At 32.8% G+C, this 23,801-nt stretch overlaps 1 protein-coding gene across 9 annotated transcripts; it reads left to right on the top strand.

The window, feature by feature from the left end:
* Nucleotides 1-16,591: 16,591 nt before the first annotated feature.
* Nucleotides 16,592-23,224, top strand: LOC122303759. Of its 9 annotated transcripts, XR_006240811.1 has the most exons (11): nt 16,593-17,263; nt 17,366-17,469; nt 18,075-18,216; nt 18,298-18,579; nt 18,665-18,812; nt 19,862-20,830; nt 20,942-21,180; nt 21,278-21,351; nt 21,692-22,017; nt 22,433-22,544; nt 22,835-22,934. XR_006240811.1 is itself a non-coding variant. In XM_043115705.1 (10 exons), exons 2-10 carry the CDS (start codon nt 17,414-17,416, stop codon nt 22,865-22,867), a joined length of 2,055 nt encoding a protein of 684 aa, XP_042971639.1. In that variant the 5' UTR covers nt 16,594-17,263; nt 17,366-17,413; the 3' UTR covers nt 22,868-23,224. The 9 variants fall into 9 exon arrangements, 4 of the variants coding, with proteins under 4 accessions (XP_042971637.1, XP_042971638.1, XP_042971640.1 ...); XR_006240810.1 differs by having other exon boundaries at nt 21,692-22,544; XR_006240814.1 differs by having other exon boundaries at nt 20,942-21,191; nt 21,692-22,544.
* The last annotated feature ends 577 nt before the right edge of the window (nt 23,225-23,801 follow it).

Here is a 23,801-nt window from a genome sequence, read left to right as displayed (position 1 = left end):
CGTTTGAATGGTGCAATGTTTTCACTCTTCACATCCGAAAGAGTGGCATCAATGCATTAAGAAGAAACTTAATTTAATGTCTTGTGGCTCCATGTAATGGTACTAATGGCAGTAATGTATATATAATTGTTACATACGTAACAAGATAATATAAAGTAAACTTATAAATTAATATAATTTTATAAAATTTAGTGAGATTTATTTTATAATAAAAGTAACTTTACAATCTAACATATTATATCAAACTATATCAGTTTGTGAGATTTTTTTTGTGTAATTTCTAATAATTTCCATATATATATAATGGAAGTTATGAAAATCGGCTTTTTAGGATGTAGTTTGGATAGTAGATAAGATTAGATGATTTTAGATGAAAGTTGAAAGTTGAATAAAATATTATTAGAATAATATTTTTAATATTATTTTTATTTTGAAATTTAAAAATATTGAATTATTAATTATATTTTATGTGTCATAATTTAATAAAGTTGTAATAATAAAAAGAGAAGAGATGAAAATATACTTTTCTATAAAGAAAAGATATTTGTAACTAGGTTGTCAAACAGCATGAAAGGTTGAAGCTCTAAATTCAAAAAAAATAAATGATATTTACAGTTTTAGTACTTATAAATTTCGTACATTTTCTTTTTAAAAAGTAGATAAATATGGAGTCCACAAGAAAGTTTATTTTTTTTAAGAGTATAGTTAGAGCCATAAAGAGATTATACAAAAGTAATCTCGTAAATTGACTTTGCTTCATATAGTCTATTAGATCTATTTTATAATAAAATAACTTTATAATTTGATAAATCACGTCAAGCTATATCAGTTTGTATGATTATATTTTGTGTGATCCTTTGTGGTTAGAGTATTTTCTTTTTTTTAATAGTGGGTTATATATTTTTTCAAAGGAAATGTATAAAATTTACATATTCTAAAATTATATCTAACGTTGCTTTAAAAAAAAAAAAAAAAAAAACCAACAACATAAATTGAAAAGATTGGTGCTCCTCGCTGGCATTATCAAGATAAGTAACACAGTTGGCCACCATAACATAAAATGAAATGTATTAATTATGAAGAAATTTTATAAAAGTAAATTTAAAAATTAGTATGTTATATTAGATTGTAAAATTATTTTTATTATAAAATAAATTTAATGTATTATATAAAATTATATTAATTTAAATTTATTTTTATAAAATTTCTTTATAACCTTAACGTTCTCTAACATAAAACTACGTTAACTTTCCTTCACTTGAATCTCATTTTGTTTAAAACCCCCTCTGATTGGCCAATGGATTGATATATATAGTGAAGGGTTGAAGAAGTCTTAAACATTTAGAGCGGTTCAGTGGTTAGCAATTTGATTTAATTTGAAAACTTGTACTTTATCTCCTAATCAGGAGATCTGCCTGTGTCTGGTCACATCAATTCTAGATATATTCTAGAATAAAACCAATGACTTTTGTAGTGCTTTTGAGGTTTGTCTGTGGGTAACTAAAACGGGTGATGCTATACTAATTTTTCTTTTTTCAAATATTTTATAAAAATTACAAAATCACATAATTATTAAAAAATATTTTTTTAATCAGTAAAAAAAAAAAAAACTAATCGATGACTTTTGTACATAAAAATATCATTTCCCAACTATAATATTTGAAAAGTAAATGCAAGGAAACACCGAAAGTTTAATTATTATACCTCGACCTATAGTCTAAATGTTTATTTAATTATGTTATTTATAAGTAAGGAAAAAAAAAAAAAAAAGGATTTAGAGCGTCCCAATCTATAATCTACATGAATTTCACATTCTTGCCTTATGAGCTAAGGAATGAACCTTCAAGTTTCAAAGTCTATACCACATCACAGTCAACATTTGACAGCCCAACCTCCCACGCTAGCTCATAAATACTTGGGAAGCCTAATAGACAGGACAGTTATTAATAATCCAAGATACAGCAGGTTGTAGTTGGAGGCTCGTACAATGGGGTTCAAGTATTCATACCTAAGAGTTGAATAGTCAAAAAAATGTATTTAAAAAAAAAAACATAGGAAGGAAAATCTGGGACTAACCGCAAAAAATTAGGTAACATATTCTGAGCAATAGACTACTGTATGGTCGAAGAGGAGCCATCACGGCATAGTTTTTGTTGGTTTCTTATATGGTTATAACCGATCCAATTTATTTTAATTTTGTATAAATTTTGAGATTGAATAGATATATATTGATTTTATATTTTTAAAAATAGATTTCGGATCGGTTATACTCTAAAATCGATATTTTAAATTTTACCAGTTTCAGTTCAATTTTTTAATTTTAATCAAGTGTTAATATCATCAAAAAATCTAATTTTCTAATGTATATTAATTAATTAAAACAAAATATAATTAATATATTAATATATATTAGTATTACTAATATATTATGTATTTACTAGAAAGAATATGTTAAGAATTTATTAGATTATAAAATGTAATTAATATATATATATTTTATATTAATAACAAATTATAAAACAAATGTTTATATCTAAAATTAAAATTTTATGTCATAAATTGTAATATAAAAATTTCATATATAATTATATATAAAAATTATATATAATATTTTATATAATATTAAAATTTAATTATATATATATATATTTTATAAACCACTCCGATCCCGAAAACCAAAAACTAAAAGAGGATCAGATTTAACTGATTTTTAAAATGAAAACTAATTTCGGACCGAACTAGTTCAAACTAAACCGTCCAGTCTGGTTCAGTCAGATCCAATTTGGTCACATTTTTTTATTTAAATTTTCACCCATAGTTTCTAGATATACTACAATAGATGCGATTGCACAAGTACTTATGGATGAGTTATTACGGTTGAAGAATATATCCTACACCACAACCTTGGCCTTGACCGGATAACAAGGTATTCTTCAAATATTTCTCAAATAAAAATTTTATATACAGTTATTTTAATATATTTTTTATGCATTCTACTAACGTGATTAGTTGCATCACTTTTTTTAAAACAAAATAACTGTTTTGGTTAATCAAATCAATAGAGTACGTAAAGATTACGTAAAAGTGATTATATATAACACTTTCTTTTTTCTTTTCTTTTTTTTGAAAAATGAAACATCTTCATTAAAAGCATCAACCAGTACAATATTTGTCTTTCACAATAAGTGGTTCAATCTTCCTGGCCCCTCCTACAAATTCTGCATGAGACTTAACAACCAATTTTGCAAGAGCATGAGCCACCTCATTGCTGTTTCGATAAGAAAATACAATAATCCATGTAGAATGAGTAGATAATATAAACTTGATATCTTCAATCACTTGGCCCCTCCATGAACTGTCTTCACTCTTAGCATTAGTAGGGTTCGATCCTAAGTCTAAATAGTTTCATAGGAAATTGAAAAACCCTAGTTTAGAGAGAGAACATGTGGCTTCTCTCTAGAAACCTAGCCAAAACAAAAACCAAATCAAGGGGGATGGGGTCTCGGCTCCATCCTCCCTTCCTTCCTCCCTCCATTTTCTTTCTGTTTTATGGCTTTTAGTTAGATTTGTTTTGAACTCTTGGTTATGGTGTTTGAGTAAGCTCTCGGTGAAGGTCTTCGTGGCTCATGCACCAAGGCCAAGCCCTCGATCATTCACCCAAAACCACCCCTCTCTCTAGTTGTAAATAGGCGACGTGTTGCTGGTGATGCACATTCTAGGTGCAAGTGGTAGAGAGGACTCAGTGGTCGGAGGAAGATTGGCCTCTGGTCTTTTGGGTGAGTGGTCGGGCGGTGGCTCTTGCAGACGTGCAACCCGTTCCGAAGGTTGCTCTTTTTTGAAGGAGTAAGTGGACTGGATGGTGGATGGTTAGCAGATGCTCTGTTTTCAGAGTTTCAAACAGAGATGGCGTAGGCTAGCTTTGTAGTGCAGAGGGTTGCTCCTGTAGTGGTCGTTATGGCCGTTGGAGTGGCTTTTGATGCTTCAGGAACGTGGGGGAGGTACATGAGCGGTGCGGAAGCATGAGCTGACCAAAATGCCAAGCGCAGTTGAGCAGAAAAAACCTTAGGGTGCGGCATAGGCTGACCTAAAAGCCTATCATGATGAGAGCGAGTGCTTTGTACGATAGTTTTGTCCTCTGATCTGTCTTTGACAATATAAGAGGTTATGTCATTCTGTCTTTAGACAGAGTTGTGTAGTCTCTCAATCTTAGGATTTGTAGAGATTTATAGTAGGGATTAGATCATATCAGTCATGGTTGTGTACTAAGGTATTACTAAAGTTATAGTTAACTTGTAATGTATATTTTAGGTCCAATTATAATGTTTTGTTTATTAATAAATGGTGATGAACTATTATTTTAAAAAAAAAAAAAAAGCATTAGTAGCGTCCACTACGGACTTAGCAACCCCTTAAAAAACAACCTGCTGCATACCCAATTCCTCACACAACCTCAAGGCTCTACTCAAAGCATAGCATTTAACAAGAGAAGCTTATCCAACCTTATCTCTAGGTGTAGTTAAAGCATCCAAAACATCCCCATTAGTATCCCTTATAACAATGCCAACACCCATATTCTCACTAATCTTGTCAAAAGCTACATCAAAGTTGGCTTTGAAATAACAACTTTGTGGTTTCTTCCAGATATGGCTTTCCTCCGTAGTAACTTCCCTCCCTGCTGTACTAATTCTCATGACTTGAGCTATTTTAAAATCCTTGAATTTATCAACTGCCGTTTTCATAATACTTTTAAACTTTTCTTAAAAAATAAAGGCATTTCTTCTAATCCAAATCTTATAGAAAATAGTAGCAACCAAATCTAACCTATCAGTTGGTAATTGAGAGGATAAGTCAGACCACAGCTACATAAAGTCCATTGCATCACTCTTGCCATTTTCTAACAGGATTCATCTCCTCAGGCCAAACATCTGAGGTAGTAGGACAACTCCAAAGAGCATGAACAATAGTCTCTTTCTCTGTACAATAGATTGGGCACTTGTTATTTTCAACAATCATTTTCTGGTATAAATTAACTCTAGTAGGCAGGATGTTGCTGAGAGCCCTCCAGATCAACTGTTTCACCTTCCCCGAGACCTCCATTTGCCACAATCTTTTCCATTGCTCATCATCCCTATCTGTACCCGAGGATTCCCCACTTTGTTGCCTTTTCTTCAACAAATCTACGAAGTAAGCACTCTTCACAGAATAAGATCCTTCAACAAAATTACACCATATCAACCAATCTTCAGTCCCTACTGTACTGATGGGAATACTACAGATTCTATGAGCTTCCTCTTTATTAAAAACTGCTTCTACTGCATCCTTTTTCCATACCCTTCTATCAACATCAATTAACTCAGCCACTTTTACTTTAGCATCAAACATAACTCATTTCTTAAACTTTAAAACAAAACATAAAAATTAATACAATTTTTTTAAATTTTAAAAAAAAAATTTATAATTTTTATATTCTATCCTTCCTCTCTTATTTTCTAAAATCTAATAAAAATCATAATTTTAAATTATTTTATTACTATTTAAATAATTTTAAAATATTCTAATAATTAATCTTAGGAAAGGCATGTCTGGTACCCATGCATACACGGTCGTCGGTAGAGGGATGTGGGTGGTTAGATTTGGCAATGGGTAGCACGTCAGCGACACGTATCCATATTTTTGAATAGCTATAAATATTTTAGAAAAATATACTTGGTTCCATAAATTTTCCCTCTTAAAATTATTGCTTGGGTGTTTTATTTTATTTTATTTTATTTATTAATGACTAATAAAATAATTACTAGCAAAGTATATTTTTCTATTTTTAGAAAATATTTAAAAGAAAAATAAAAAAATAAAATTAATCTAATAGTAAGTTTTAGGGAATAAATTGATGGAAGTTGTATCCACCAATAATTTTACTATTTTATTTATATACCACATATCATTTAATTTAAAGACATAAGATTCCGAAATTATTTAATTTTTGTTGTAAAATAACATTGTAAAATTGTATGACCACCTTGAGCTAGCCGTCAAATGCACAGTGCATAGTACCAGTATAGTACTGCATAGTAACTGGCATAGTAAATGGCCGACATCGCACAGTGCGCATAGTGCCAGCATAGTACTGCATAGTAACTGGCATAGTAAATGGCCGATATCGCACAGTGCATAGTGCTAGCATAGTACTGCATAGTAACTGGCATAGTACATATGCACAGTACCAGCATAGTACTGTATAGTAACTGGCATAGTTCCTTTTGTACGCCTATATATATCGTTGAATTCTTTAAGAAATTCATAAGTTTCATAACTTCCTTGAGCTCTATCTCTCTCTCTCTCTCTCCTTTCGATAGTTTTATAACACGTTATCAGCACGAAAGTTCTGACGATTTTGAAGCTAGTAGTCCTTTACTTCAAGTAAGTTTTTCAATATATTTTTATATTTTTGATTTATGTATGTAGAAAAATGTCAAATCTTACAAAATTGGAATTCGTTGCTCTTGACATTTCTGGAAAAAATTATTTATCTTGGATCCTTGATGCTGAGATCCATCTGGATGCAATGAACCTGGGAGATATAATTAAAGAAGGAAATCAAGAGTCCCTGCAGGACCGTACTAAGGCAATGATTTTCCTTCGGCAACATCTTCATGAAGAATTAAAAACTGAGTATCTAACGGTGAAAGATCCACTTATTTTGTGGAATGATTTAAGAGAGAGATATGAACACCAGAAAACTGTAATCCTCCCAAAAGCTCGTCATGATTGGATGCACCTGAGGTTGCAAGACTTCAAGAGTGTTAGTGAGTATAACTCTGCACTCTTTAAAATTAGCTCGCTATTGAAATTATGTGATGAAAAAGTTACTGATAATGACTTGTTAGAGAAGACATATACTACTTTTCATGCCTCGAATGTGCTCCTGCAGCAGCAGTATCGAGAGCAAAAGTTTAAAAAATATTCTGAACTTATATCTTGTCTTCTATTAGCTGAGCAAAATAATGAGCTTTTGTTAAGAAATCACCAGTCACGTCCTACTGGCTCTATATCATTCCCTGAAGTGAATGATATTAGATTTACATCATTCCCAGAAGCGAATGGTGCATCTTTTCAAAGAAAAAGAGGACATGGACGTGGTAAGAAAAACTATAGAAGTGGAGGTCCTAGAAGTGACCACACTAAAAGGGATAATAATAGATATACACCGTACCACCAGAAGTGGTTCAACTCAGAGAAGGGCAAAGGTCCTCAAAACAAATTTTTAAAGAAAGATGAAGATGGATGCCATAGATGTGGTATGAATGGACATTGGGCTCGTACCTGTCGTACAGCCAAGCACTTGGTTGATTTATACCAATCTTCTATAAAAGAAAAAACAAAGAAATTTGAAACAAATTTTGCTGAACCATCATATGCTTTAAATTCTATAAATGGAGAAGATATTACAAGTCTTGATATTTCTGATTTCTTTGAGGATTCTAGTGGTAGAGTTGATCATGAAAGTGTTCCTTTTTAATTAATGTATTTCCTTTATCTTATTATAAAATATTTTTATATTCTGCAATGTTTTGTAGTAATGAAAGTTTTATTTATTCTTTTATACTTGTTATAAATTATTGATGATATGATTTATCTGAGAATGGAAATGGAGCATCCCTGAAGGATCGCCCTAAATCAATAATTTTATTGAGTATCTCATATGAGTGATACTTGTACCAAAAATTCATTATGATTTATGCACCTGAAGTTGCATAATTGAAATTGTGGAAAGAATATATATTTGAATGAACGTCTCGAATGTGCTCCTGAAGTAGCAATATCGAGTATACTCCTGAAGTAGTAATATGAAATGTAAACATTCACAATATATTCTAAATTTGTGTCAGCTCTTTCAGTGACTGAGCAAAATAATGAGTTTTTGATAAGAATCATTAGTCACGTCTTACTAGATCTATATCATTCCCTGAAATGAATGATAATGAATTTACATCATTCTATTCCCTGAAGTAAAAAGAATGATGCGTTTCATTCAAAGAAACTAAGAGATTGGACGTGATAATGAATATCTTTTTGGGCCAGAAGCTCGTATTGGAAAAGCTGTAAGCTTTCTCTTTGAGATGATATTATACAAATTATTGAATCAAATATTATGATGCATCAAAATGTGATATGATTTAAAATATTTGTATCTTTTAATGGTTATCTTGATCATCCAAAATCAATTATGATGAGTCGAATGATTTTCATATGGACGTCCATAAAAGAACCAGAAGATTCTTTTATTATAAAGTCTTACCATCAGAAGTGGAAAGAAAAATTTGCCAGAAGCAAATAAGATGAAATAATTCGACGTTATCTTGATTATCATATGTGAACCAGAAGTTCAGATGATAATTAAATTTTGGATGCAATAAGATAAAAATGTCTCATATTCTAGCTGCTAAAATCCCAGCGAGGATTGAAGTCCCTGTAGGACAATTAAGAAATTCAGCAGTCTAAAGACATGTTTAAAGGCATGTGAGACGTATTGATACAAAAGATAGAGCATCTCAAAAGAGAAAAGCACAAATAATTTGGTGCTCCTGAAGAGGCCATACCCACAGAACAAGCAATAAAGTCCATCCAAATTTTCTGTATAAAATTCTCCTATATAAACTCTTGAAGAGTATAAATCTCCTGAAGAGTGCCTCCTGAAGAGGTTTTTCATGAAAATGCCTTCCCTTGAAGAGGGACAGGTACCTGAAAATAACGAGATCTCGTTACATTTCATGAATAATGGAGAAATTATGAATAGAAATAAAATCGTTGTCAACAACGTATTTCCATATGAGATGGCAATTAACATTACCAGAAATAATGATGAAAGTGAATCAAGAATCGTCGAAGGATACGACGTAAAATATTGGCCAAATTTGAAAGAAACAATTCCTGCAGAATTGATTCACTAGTAAAATATGATGCATCGGGACTTATAGTCCAAACACCTAAAGAGGTGATGCTTGTTGAATGTCAGTGGGTATTTATAGAAAGGAAATAAAAATGTGATATATAAATCACGAGTCAGTTTCTCAATTCCTGCAGAATTGATATGCAGAATTGATATCACTAAGTAAAATATGATAAATATTGACTTGAAATCCAAATACCTAAAGAGGTGATTTTTGTTAAATATCAGTGGATATTTATATACATGATATAAAAGGCCTGAAGCTTTTAATATGAAAATGTGATATAGAGATCACAAGTTAATTTCTCGAAAAAACAATATTGATATGTTTTTAAAGTGGTTGAAATCATATTGAGATTTTTATTAGCTTGAAAGTTACCGAGAGTTTGGATATGCATGATTAACTGCATATTTATATGGATCATTGGATCATGATATATATATATATATATGAAAATCCCTGAAGGATAGAAAATGTCTGAAACTTCTAATATGAATACATCTGGAAATATGTATTCTATCAAGTTTCAAAGATCCTTATATGATCTAAAACAATCCAAACGCAAATGAAAACAAGCTATTATTGCAGTTTATATATATGATTTAAATGTCATTGAAACTCCAGAAGAACTCATAAAAACTACACATATTTGAAATATAAATCTGAAACCCTTGCAGCTTCAAGGGGAAGATGGATGATGTTATTAGTCATGAAATGCCATCTTTTAATACAATTAGTATTTCAGATTCATATTATGGGTTTGATATGAAATGTGCATTATTAAAGAAGAAATAAAGCACACAGAACATTTACCAAAAGATAGAAACACAAATATGAATATTTGTGAAATATTATTTTATTATCTTGAAACAAGAATTACAGAAATTTAAGGCACTTTGCCTCATTCTTCAAATGCTCTTGTTCTTCAAGAATCTGCATGGCATCCCTATCTAAAGCGGTGTGCAATCGAAAAGAAGATTTAAGCAAGGATTTTAAATTCCTATTCTCTTACTTTATTGATTCTATCTTCATGTTGGACTCCAGAAGAAGTCGCTGAAGTATAGCAATATTCTCGTGGAGATCGTCAACTCCACAAGTTCTGGATTGCAGTCGCTGAGAAAATGCGACAATGGATGATGAGTATCGGGTACCGAGACTCACAAGCTCATAGATAGCTTCATTATCTGCCTTACGAGTCAGATCATTATATTGCATGATAGCACCTGTGGTAGAAGCAGGAACAGCTGATGAACGAGGTGCAGAGTACCTCATATATTGGCCATGAGAAGATCGCTGAGCCATTGCAGAGTAAAAATGCAGAAAGAGATTGCAGAGTAAAAATGCAGTATGATTACATAAAAGTGAAGAAGATGAGATGTGAATGAAGATGAGCTGAATATCTCTTTTATAGAGAAAAATTATGATACAACATCTCTCGTGAAGCAAGAGAAAAGAGACGAAATATAGCTTCATAGCTCTGCGGCGCTCGACAGCACGCCTGACAGCTGAGGCGCCTGACAGCACGCTTGACAGTTGCAGCACCTAACAGCACGCCTGACACCTACAGAGGAGTTGAAAATCTGCGGTGCTTGTCTGATCTCAAAAGGCTGGCCACCGTTTTTATTAAAAATGAGGTTAGCGGTTTAATATTGATGAATTCTCCACTAACTGTATTATTTACAAGAACTCCAGAAGAGTACAACTCCAGAAGAGTAGTGATCAGCAGAAAGATCCAGTTGTGATTATTTTATCAACATGGATCAAGTCCACAGTTAGTTGGATGTACAAATGCGAGTTATCTTTCAAATACATACAAGAAGATCATTGCAATTCATGAGAAGAAAGTTGAAATTGATATCAAGAAGAACATTGGAATGCGGAGACTTGAAGACCTTTTATCATGCACTTTTCAGGGGGAGTAACGTCTTGAAGACTTATGCTGATTGTACTCTTTTTCCTTCGCTAAGGTTTTATCCCACTGGATTTTCCTTCGCAAGGTTTTAATGAGGCAATCTTAAAGCATTTTACGGTACACATGAATATTGTACTCTTTTTCCTTCGCCATTGATTTTTTTCCCACAGGGTTTTTCCTTGGCAAGGTTTTAACGAGGCATATTCATTATATGTGGTCATCCAAAGGGGGAGTGTTGTAAAATAACATTGTAAAATTGTATGACCACCTTGAGCTAGCCGTCAAATGCACAGTGCATAGTGCCAGCATAGTACTGCATAGTAACTGGCATAGTAAATGGCCGACATCGCACAGTGCGCATAGTGCCAACATAGTACTGCATAGTAACTGGCATAGTAAATGACCGACATCGCACAGTGCATAGTGCTAGCATAGTACTGCATAGTAACTGGCATAGTACATATGCACAGTACCAGCATAGTACTGCATAGTAACTGGCATAGTTCCTTTTGTACGCCTATATATATCGTTGAATTTTTTAAGAAATTCATAAGTTTCATAACTTCCTTGAGTTCTATCTCTCTCTCCTTTCGATAGTTTTATAATAATTTTTTTCCTTTTTTTTTTATTTCCCTGACACCATGACTGATGACACAGCCCACTTGCCTCCCATACAGCAATTATAACTCATGATGGCTATGCATGCACCCTAGGGCCTATGCATATCCACTTTATTTACTTTTTATACCATGAGAATCTGTCCATTCCAAACACTTCTATTTTGTCCGGAAGATATGAAATTTAATAATTATAATCAATCATTCAACCTCTTGTTTCTGAAAAAAATAATAAATAAACTAACCTCAACATGGTAAAGATAAAAAAATATAATATAGTATAACATAACAAACCACGTTGTCGTTGTCATTCCACTGTCTAAAATAATGTGACATTTTTGTTATTTTTAGATTTTTTTTATTTTTCACAAACTATATATAAAGACTAATAAAAATTATTACTTCATTATAATGAGATAAAGACAGTTTTTATAGAATTTATATAATATAATATGATAAATGATATTTGTAACGTGTAGGTACCGCATAATCTTTTTAAAAATAATAATGCTACATATAATCATTGAGTGTATAAATATTATACAGTCATTTTGAAAAAAATAAAATTTACTATTAAAAAAAATTAATTTTTTTCATGTAAGTTACTTATTTATTCATTTTTTTAACGACGCTTACACGCTCACGACTGTAATTATTATTTCTTTTCTATTATTATTATACATTATATTATCATTCTACTCTTATTATATATTAAATTATTGTCGCACTTGTAATACATTACTCATCACCTTTTCAATTATTATTATTTTTTTAAAAGTTAAAAGATGATCCGAAAGTAATAAAAAATATCATATTTATAAAATAAGATGGAAGGTGAGATAAGACAAGTAATGTACATTCATCCTGTTAATACTATACTTTTATTTCACATTCAATCCTATATTATAAACATGAAACATGATACTTTTTCATCTTTTAAATAATTTTTTATATTTAAGAAAATATAAAATTGATGAACAATGATTTCACATTAGGATTAAATAAGAGTGAGTCAAAAGTCAAGACTGTTGTAGTTATATTTTTTAAGAAAAATCTTTTTGTCATCCTTACACTTTATACACTATATTTATTTTAATTTTTTTTCATTTTTTATAATAAATATGTTGTGTGTGGATGATAAATAGAATAATTTAATTAATTTAATAAGAATAAAATAAAATAAAATAAATAAAAAATAATATTTTAATATATAAAATGTGTAGTGTGAAATGATATATAATATATTTCTATTTTTTATGCCATTTTCTTCCATTGGACCATTACAAAGGTTACCTGGGCCCCTACCACAAGGAAATCGGTGATCCTTTTCCACGGGGGGCTCAGATGCGTCCAAATATGAAAGGCGGGGGGCGTGACATGCGATAAACACAGGACCCCACCACGCTCTGGAATTTCCACGTACTCCTAATTTAGGATTTTTTTTTCTGGTGTATTTTAAATAAATAATATTTTTATTTTAGATGTTTAATTTTAAAATTTGATGTATTTTATTAGAAAAATTTTTTTTATCATCCTCATACTTCACATACCATATTTATTTTAAATTTTTTTTCATTTTTTTATAATAAATATATAGTGTATAGATGATAAATAGAATAATTTAATTAGTTTAATAAGAATAAAATGAAATAAAAAATAAAAAAATAAAAAATATTATTTTAATATATAAAGTGTGTGGTGTGGAATGATGTGTAGTATTTCTCATTTTATTAAATTATATTAATTTATTTTTATATAATTTATTTGTATCTAAAATATTTTCTTTTTAAAAAGATATACTAGCAATCAATTCATCTATTTTCACTTGTTTTGTAAGCACTATTTCTAAATTTTTATTTTTCATATATTATTTCTTGTGTTTTTAAATTTTATAATTCTATGTTTACATTCAAACATCCTTAAAATTTTGTTAGAGGTTCTCACATGATGTTTATGAGTTTCTATCCCTTTGTGATAAAACGAACATGCATTCTGAGTGGTTTAGTTAGTTCCACACAAATTTAAAAAGTAAAAATGCTAAAAAAAAAAGTCTTTTTAAAATAAACAGATCATTTAAAAAAGCTCAATTTTTTAAAATAGAAAATCCTGAAATAATTAAAAAAATTAAAAAGTAAAACAAAAAAAAACCATATATCATAAAGTAATAACAAAAGATTGAGATCCTAAAGAAAAAACTTAAAAAGGGAAAACCAAATTTTTATCGAAAAGTTATAGACAAAAAGTGGAAAAAATAATAATTAAAAATATTAAAAAATATTAAAATTTTCAGCGAAAAAAAGGGTGCACTCCTACTCAGGAGGAGCCTCCCTTCACCCTTGCTCTGTAGAGGCAGGCGGGGAAGCTCCCCAACCCAAGTCATGCCCGGGCTGATACTTGCTACTAGGAGGACAGGGAGTAACCTCTTCTAGTGATTGCTACACATTGGTGGCTTTTTTTAAAAAAAATAATAATAATAAATAAATAAATTTTTGTGAATGCATTATATATAACTCACTAAAAAATTAACAAATGAAAGGATTATATTTAAAAAAAAAAATAATTTTAAATATGAGAAATGATATTTGTAGTCGTGAGTGTATAAAGACCGTATAATTATTTTAAAAAAATTAATATTTTAATAATAAATTTTATTTTTTTATAAAAATAAGATTTAAAATATTTATGATTATATATAATATTACTTTTTAAATGTATATCGTTATTAGTTTTGATAGGTTTGGGTATGATCAGAAAATATTATGAACATTTGTGGTGCAAAATGAAATTTCACGAGTATAAACGGAAAAACATAAAAATTAAAAAGTCGTTTAACAATCACCGCTTGTCCCTCCCACTCGCCTCTCCTGCTTGAGCCTTGAGGTGTCAAGTTCGTGTTATGCCACGTGATATTATATTAAAATATTAAAAAAAAAAAAGAGAAAAAGTTCAATAAGTATCTTGGCTTCTGGACTTCTTCTTTGTCCTTTTACCGTCACTGGTGGACTGTAACTCCCCTCCATCTCCTTCTTTTCCCTTCACTCTCACGCATCTGGATTGAAACCAAATTAATTTTGGTCACTATGAGCTTCTTTCTTTCCTATACCCTCTCTCTCTCTCTCTCTCTATATATATATATGAATTTTTTTTCACTTGCAGGGTGCATCAGAAGGTGTTAGGCAAATATTCTTCTCTGCAATCGTTTCAGCTTATTACAGGGCTTTACCTGTTAAGAGAGACCATTAGAAAGAGTTAGATGCCGTGAAAATGAACTGGCATGACAGGAAGGCTTTTACGATGTTGAGGAAGGCTTGTACGGGGGAGAAGGATTTTTAGAAGGAACTAGGCTGACTTGCGGACTATGGATTCGAAGAAAAATCAATAGGTTTGGCTTGTGGCCAATGGATTTTGAGAAAGAAAAAAAAAATATTTGAGAGAAGAGAGAATGTTATGTATTCAAAATTTTATTTTTTATTATTTAAAAACAGGCCACGTGGGCATTTCACATCAAGCGGGAGGGAGGAGCGGTCGAAGTAGTAATTTTCAAAATTAAAATAATATTTTTTAAGCAACCTTTTCATTTTATTGAGTAGTCAGTTTGGTTTTGTTTTTAAAATTCAAATCATCACAATCATTCAAAATGTCGTAAGAGATTTGAAAGTATCAACACGGCTGGTTACTTGAACAGTTAGCGAACTGTCACTCTGAAGAACTTCCATATCTTCCATCTCTAAAATATTGAAGATAATTCCCTCGTTCTATCTGGTCAGGGAAGCTCCCTTCTCTCTCATCCATTTGTTCAATTAATGCAAACCACATTGGAAAATGAGTTTCAATTTATGGTTCATTGAATCATTGCGTTTTTCTTTTTTACATCTTCTCTTTTCCGAGCATTGCAATCACTGTAACAAGTTTTTTTTTTTTTTTTTTATAAGGAACCCCACCCAGTAGAAAAATGGATCCATGCGAGCAAAGGGAGGAATGCCTTCCAGAACCCGAAAACAAATTATGACTTTGTAGAATTTCAAACTCGATCTTCTTTTCTTAAAAACAAAAAAGAAGACAATAGTACCTAAAAGGTTGAAGTGCTAAGGAAGGAATATTTGATAACATTTAATCAGTAGCTTACAAATATTCTCTCTTTCTACCTTAATTATATATAGGACCACGCCACTTTTCATCAAAGGAAACCCTCTCGTCACCAACTTTTAAGATTTTAAAGATTAAGGTCGATTTGGATGTCATACAATTAGGTAGAACAAGTCTCATTTGCTTATTTAAACGATAAAATACAAAGTTTTATCTTGTCTATAATTTTTCAACTATTTCTACAATATCTCTACGATAATGCTAGAGTATTGTTACACTACCATCCGTTAAGTATCTCATCTCACTATTTAAATATATTATATTTTACAAAATATATCATATTATTTTACTATTTAAACACTTTTTTATTCACTTCAAAATCTTCTGGTTGCAAATTTTTAGGAATGAAAAAATTTAATTATAAGTATAATTACGCACTAATATGTGCACCAATCTAATGTGATTGATTAAAAAATAAATTTTATTGAAAACAGTGCTAATTTAAATTTTGAATATGAAGTAATCAATATTGACACGCAGATTAGTACGTAACTTTGCTTGTATGTAGTAAAACTCTTTAAAAATTTAAAGATTAACTTGTGATAGAAACAAAAATATAAGTTTTATGGTATTTGTAAAAGAGAAATGATATTTACAGTTGTGGTTGTGCAAGCGGCGTGCAGTCGCTTTGAAAAAAATGAATTAATATAGGACCCACATAAAAAAAACTAACTTTTTAATCGTGGACTCTATTCTTTTTTCAAAATAATTGTACGGCGTTTACAATTCTATGACTGTACGTAGCATTGCTCTTTATTTTTTATTTTTTATTTTACTGGAACTAAAGTTCTTACAACTCAAAGAATATTCTCATGCCGTTTCGGAAACGAGAAGAAATTATCTTCCGACTAGTAAGAAAAAAAAAAAAAAAAAAAAAAGGTTATCGACATTTAAGTGGGAGGCGCACGTAGACTACACGATACAGATGTTAACAAATATGGAACGACACGTCAAAATAGAGTGGATAGCATCTGATCTCAAAGGGCGAATGTCGCGGTTGTAGCCCAGTGTTTTCCTTTGCCCTTTCCAACCTCTCCTTCCCAGAAATCTCTCCATCTCTCTTATCTGTCTTCCTGTCGACGATCGTGGCGGGAAGGTACTGGATCCGATTATCTTGATTTTACACTTATGCCCCCCCTGGTTCTCATTTGACGCGTAAACTCCGAACTTATCCATCTCCTCGATTGGACACGCCTTCCAACCCAAGCAACCGGAAATTGAAGACAGATCCGAAAAACAGAGAGAGAGAGAGAGAGAGAGAGAGTCAGAAAGTCAGAGAAAACAGATACAAAAGCATTTCTATTCTATCATATTATAATTTGAATCTCATTCACGGCAGTCGCAGTAAAAAGAGAAAACAACTATTTATGAGTTTTGCGGATGGATGAATGAACTCGCCTTTATAAATACACACACCGAACCCCTCTTTTGTCTCTCCTCTCTCAATATATATAGAAGGTCTCTACCCGTCCGGTTGTTCGGCTGCGCGTCTGCTCTTTCTTTTCCGCTTGATTTCTCTGCCGCCGTCCATTTTTCCACCCTGAACTCCCTCCTTCTTATGAAGTTCCTTTGCGATCTCTCCCTCTCCCACTCCATCTTTGTCATTCTCGGTTCTCCTCCTTCCTTCTCATGGATTCGAGGTCCTCTCTCTATTTTTCTGTGTGGTGTGTATATATATAAATGCGTCAGTGTTTGTAAATGTGTTTAACGTGGTGAATTCTGTATATAATGGTGTCAAGCAGTGAACTCTTCTGAATTGGTTGGGAAATTCGGCGTACAGAGTCTTGTTGATGGGGAATAGTGATGATGGGAAATGCTTTTTCCCCCTCACAAGTTTGCAAATTGGGTAAGCTTTCTCTCTTTTCTTCCTTTCCTCTTCCCTTAAATTCTTTTTCATATTTGCATGATTGGTTAAAAATTTCAAACTCAATGCATGTTTTGTGTGACCTTCCTTGATTTCACTCGATATAGTTTGGAACCACCCTTTTCTTGTTCCTTTTTGGAATTTGGGGTGAAGATTGGCTTAGAAGAACGAAGAACGAGTAGATTTTCTAACTTTTTTTTATGTGTTTTTTAATGTTTCTTTGCTCATTAGTTAGCCCTTTCTCTCTCAGATTTGTAGTGTCTAATTTGATTCTGGCTTTAGTTAAGGAGCTGAATATGGTTGAGCATGCGCTGAAGTTGGTTAACATTAAAGTCATTAAGAGCTTTTCGATTGGGGTTAATGCAAAATCAAGTGAATCATACGAAACAAATTACAAACATTTAACTTTCTGTTGTAGAGTATCCGTGTAAGGGTCTTTTAGGGATCGGACAAAATTAGTAGAATATCAGCGATAATTTTGTTCATCGGCCAACCATCTGATATGGTGGTGGTGCTAACTTTGAAGGGTACCTTTTAGTTTGCTTGAATCGTCACTAATATGATGCATCTTGTATATATGTTTGCAGTGACTTGCAGTCTTATCTTTCCGATCTTAGCCTTTTTCTGGCTAGTGAAAGCAAGAAGTTGTATATCTTGGTGGACAATCGACCATGGTTGAAAGACCCAGGCTCGAGACGAGCCCAGTTATGGCAATTGATGGTTACCAAGGTTGTTAAGAGTATCTTTTTGTGTTTGAATTATCTTGCTTTACTCATTTTAAAGATTTTTTTTTTTTTTTCCTTAATTCAGTCAAGGTTATCTCCTTTTGCAAACACTAAAGCACGGAGGGAGAGAAAGGTAGAAAAGGAGTCTTGTTGCGGATCGAACACTAGAAAATCAGACAAGCTCCAGAAATGGTTCTCATTGGTTGATGCGGTAACGTTGTCCCACAAGAGGGTTCTGCTACCTGTAAAAAAACTTCGCAATTCTTCTCTTTTTAGCAGCGAGTTGCATAGTACCTTGTATGGCTTTATTGTATTTGAAGTTTCATGGAGCAATGTTCGAGGCATCAACTACTTGAATGAGCTTCAGGTACTATTTCTTCTAGATGCTCCATATTCTTTATTCAATTTTTTTGAATGTCATTTGTGTTCCATGGTTCTGATGTCACGTGCAGACTGATACATGTCTGGCTATAGAGGCCAAAGTTATGCAAAGATGGGAATTTGATACTATAGCTCAAGCTGCAAGCTCTATATCTTCATGGTTCTTGGGAACGCCCTCTGAAAAGAAACTCTTGAAAGAGTATCTTGATTCTGCTATAGGTACTCTTTTGCCATCATACTTTCTGATCTGCATTAGAAGAAAATGAATGTTTTATGATTTAAGAGATGCACCTGAGTGTTGTTCTTCATCAGTGATATGATGTTAGACTGAGACATTTGGATTTTAGTATCAGACATGGCGTTGTGTGTTCTGCTATAACTTTTTATCTGCACATGTGTGGGTTGTTTGTTATGCCCTTTGCTTTGTGTCTCTGCATGTGTGGATACAAGCAGCAATTTCCATATTTAAAGTCAATTTTGGGACTTCTACAAATTTGTTTCAATATGCTCTTTTCTTATTTTGTTAGGCAAGCATTTCATGCATAAGGTGGCCTTATGGATGCCTCTTGCCCTGTGAAGTATGCACATGGAAACAAGCGACCATTTCCATGTAGATGGGACAGTTTAATTTAATGTTATCGTTGTTAATTGATGGGGTAAATAACCTAGCCAGAGATTTGCTTCTTGTACCACATGGAGCTTCAGATTTCCTTGTGCACTAAGATCTATGTGATGTATCTTGAATTTTCGCGTTTCAAAACATTATGAGGCACGGTTCTTCTATATTTTAGAAGCAAATAAGAATGAACACATCTGGACTGGTGTTCACTATATAAAAATATGTTATCTGCATCAGATGTTGTTATGCAATAGTGATAAACAGCTGCTGGCATATAACTTTTAAGGACATGGCTTCTTAATATGTATTTCACCTTTTTTTTGTGGTTTTTGAGGGGTGAGGTGCCAAAGAAACATTTTGTAAACCTTGTCATTAAAATGTTTGTATAATTATATTATCTTAATAGGCACTAAACGTATTTATCTTGTTTTTTTTTCTTTTCAGCTTTCCATTGCTTGCCTTTTGACAATCTATATTGAAAGTTGTCTATATAAAGTATGTTTAAATATACATATATTTGACCCTTATCTGGTTTGACAAATCTTAAATTGTTACAGTATGCCACGTTGCTGGAACTATATTATGTCTATACTACTGACCCAAGTGAGCTTTTAATAATGAGTTTGGATATTATCTTCAACCTTTGCAGGAGAAGTATTTTATGACGCTGAAGAATATTTCTCAAGAGGTATCCCTATTGATGATAATGAAATTGCCTGCCCTGATGATCCATATGTTGAGGATAATGGTTTCCACCACCTTGGTGGCAATTTTAGTTTATATTCTGCTACTGATGAAAATACAAGTGCGTTTCACACGCCGCCTCCACCCACTGGGCCTTATAAGAGAAGAAAAGTAATGAAGTCCATTAGTACAGGAGTTGAAGATAATACATACTCTGAGAAAATACAAGGAGAAATTGACAACTCATTAGAAAACTCTGAAACTTGTTCTAGCGATTACGAAGATCCAGTTGAAGCTACCCATTACAGTGATGTCTTGATTTTGTTTCGGTTCAATGACCGTGATCTCCCGTTTAAATTAGGGCAAATAATAATGCCTGATTTGCGGTTACTTACCTTGTTAGAGGCTGGGCTTCCATCCTGGGTTATTTTCCTTCAGTCATACCCAGGTTTTTGCCATCTTTATCGCCCATGGATGTGCCCTTTGGCAAGAGTCTTATATGTTATGATGTCAGTTGTCACTGTTCTTATAGGATTTTATGATTTATACAAAAATGTCCCAGTACTTAAGGCAACTGCTTTTCGTTTGTGTGGGCCTCTGTTGGATTGGATAGAGACTTGGGAGATGGTGTCAAGGATCAAGTACTTGGGAACAATGCTATTCCTACATAATTTTCAGAAGGCTGTTCAGTGGTTTCTTACAATTACACGTGCTGCCCGGTCCTTCCTTTCAGTTTTTACCCAGCCACTGCTACAGCCACTTTTGGAATTTTTTAGGTTTTTTGTTCCAGTCTGGAATGAACTTATCAAAGTGGTGGAGAGCTTCTCTTCAGTCCTTTGGATAGTGATTGGGTCCCTTTTCAGTATAGTGGAGTATGTCTTTGAGATCTTACTATTGCCAATGTGGTTTGGCCTGAGAGTTATCTGGAGCATTGGTAGGTCATCAGCTCTTTTGGATTACTCATCCTCGTAACTCTTAAGCAAGGTCATATGATTAGCTTGATATCCTACTGATTGTGTATTTTCTTATTTGCTCTATATTGCAGCAACATCCATTTTATATCCTATATTTTGGATCCTTTGGGAACTGGTCTATGCTCCGGTTCGCATGGTCCTTGCGTTAGCCAGTTTCATGGTTTTTGTTTCTACCAGCATATATGGGATGCTTGGAGAAATGTGGCAGTTTTTTAGTAGCATCTTTCAGCTTGCTTCAGCTTCTGAGGCAACAGTGAGAACATATGAAGTTTCCATTTGGCGTTCGCTTTGGAATGATCTCTTTTCCCAGGTTGTAAGAAAGTATGGAATCTGATTATGTGTGAATAGGCAAGTAATTCGCTAAGAAGATGGTCTACTAACTATGATAATTTCCCTTTTGTTTTCAGGTCTTCCGAGCTCTAAGGAGTATATTAAATGGTTTTGTTGCCTTCTTCACAGCCTGCAACAGGCATCGGCTTAGGTATACTTAATTAGTTATTCTACTTTCGAATCACATAAGAATTACTTGTTTGATTTCAAACTTCTTCATATCCTATGATACACATTTGTATAGATTCTTGGCCAATTACAACATCTAGTTGGATCGTTACGTGATTATGATCATGGCAACTGAAATGTATGGTGTAAAACAATTGCTGTAATGAGTTTTTTTTTTGTTTTTTAAGTTCAGAAACCAGATATTCTATACATGCTTATAGCATGCTTGTTAGGAAATCTAAAGCTATAGGCAAAAATGTTAAAGTAATAAATCATCTAGGTGGTGGTTGTTCTGATATGATCAAATGGCTGAGGTACCTCAGGCCGTGGTTCCTGCCCAGGCTTCTCCAGCTAGCTCTTTCCCCGTCCCGCTGGGTGACAGGAGGGTAGTCCAGATCCTTACGCGGGCCCAGGAGAGGCTTTCGCTGCACTTCTATGGGGCTCTCTTGAACTCCACTCCCAGAGAGTCCATGGTTTGCATTCGCGGCCCACCTCCTTAGTCACTTTGTGTGATGTTTGTGTTCATAATGTTATCAGTGAAAAGAACCCGTACATGGTCATGGAATTCTTTGAAAATATCTGTACAAAGTCAGTCTACACTGCTTCTACAGAAGATGAAGGGAAAAATTGTAGATTGACACAATTACGGGTAAGGCTGATGGAATTGTTGAAAATTACTTTGCATGGAGACAGTTCGACCAGTGAGAATACTTTCGACTGATGCTTCTGATTCACATCTTTATAGTTTCCCTTCAAATTCTTGTATTAAGTACTTTGGATTTTTGCACTTTTTTAAGGTCTTTACTGTGTTGCCAGTTTTGGCCGAGGTTTCTAATGGACGCTCCCATAGCTCTTTCATATTTGGGTTTGAGCTTTCACAAACTTCATGGTGATCCGTTGCTGCTTAGAATGGTTATATATAAGTTATTTCATCAGGACAATCCCAACGTTTTGCTGCTTTTTTGGAGATTGCGAATAACTGCTCTTGAAACTTTTAGGTTCTCTTGATCTTAGATTGCAGCCACTTCTCTTGCTAATGATTGTTTTGACTTGTTGCTGTGCAGCATTTATAATCATCTACAAGAGTTTATCCAAAGATTATTTGGTCGAAGCCATAGATCACGACGTATAGATTCAAGACATAGTAGACCACCTGCATCTGGGACTCAAAAGGCAGTAAGTAGTTGCATTGTGAAGATAATTGACTGCCACTTTCTTACAGAAGAATGTAGCAAACAAAGCAAGTTGATTTGTTGCATGCTACTTTCTGTTTGTATGATATGCCCTATATTGGAGGTCGACTTTCCCAATGAATCAAATTTCATGGTGTCAGATGTGCCAAATGAGGACAGTTGTTTTTTGTTTCGCACTTACCAACATATTCTACACAAATCTAAATACAATTGATTGACTGCTAACTTATATACATATCCTTAAGCAGATTCGGTTGATTGTGGTTTTTGCAGTTAGAAGAAAGAAGGAAAGTTCACATTAAGTGAGGCTTATTATATTTTTCTATTACACGGAAAGGTGGGTACCTCCGACCAAGGGTGTCGATCTGTATTCGAAAAAAAGAGAGCCACTGATAAAAGTAATTACATTAAGCTAACCTCGAAGAAAATGGGGAGGAACAAGCCATCCCTTTCGCTTGCTGACCGAGCTGACATGTTACTGAAGTATGGTAGGAAGAGTTGATTCTTTTGTTCTTTACTGTCTTGCTTTTAACATTTTGGACTTTCCGATTCAAATATATTTGTTTTAGGTTTATACCTTGTATCTATATAGTCAGATTGGAGAATGTAAATAATATGTATAGGTGCGCTGTATATTTCTATCAATTGTTGATGCAACTTTTACCCTGGTGTGAGTTATTTCTGTAACATTTTCAATCTTTCACATTACATAGAAATTCAGAAATCATTTGAATTTAAAACACAGCAATGCACATATTTGAATGCCAAACAAGTTTTCAAATCTCAACCAAAGATGGAAGAAGCGAATAGGAAGATGAAACTGCAACTTGCACCCTTTTAGAACATAAAGGGCATTTAAACGGACCCGATCTAAGCAAAGATGAACCAAAACTGCCATTGAAGTTTCAAATCCTGCCTGTGTTTCATTACTGTCAAAGCTTTTGGTGCGATAGCTACTACAAATCATAAAATTTAGGGAGTCAGAAAACTTAAGAGGTCTGCTACAAATCAGAGCATTGCTAACTAGTGTCTAAATTATTTGTAAATAATATATAAGACTTATACTATAATGTCTAATTACATGTTATTATACATTATTATTAAATGTTATTATACTAATGTCTAACTTATTTCTAACTTAATTATATACTAGACTTTCAAGTGTCTAATTACATGTTATTATACTTTAATAAATTAGTATTATGTGTTATTAACTTATTATGCTAGGCTTATTTCAATA

This window comes from Carya illinoinensis, chromosome 3, assembly GCF_018687715.1.
Source record: "Carya illinoinensis cultivar Pawnee chromosome 3, C.illinoinensisPawnee_v1, whole genome shotgun sequence".
Lineage (NCBI taxonomy): Eukaryota > Viridiplantae > Streptophyta > Magnoliopsida > Fagales > Juglandaceae > Carya > Carya illinoinensis.
This window is presented reverse-complemented; position numbering and strand designations above follow the sequence as displayed.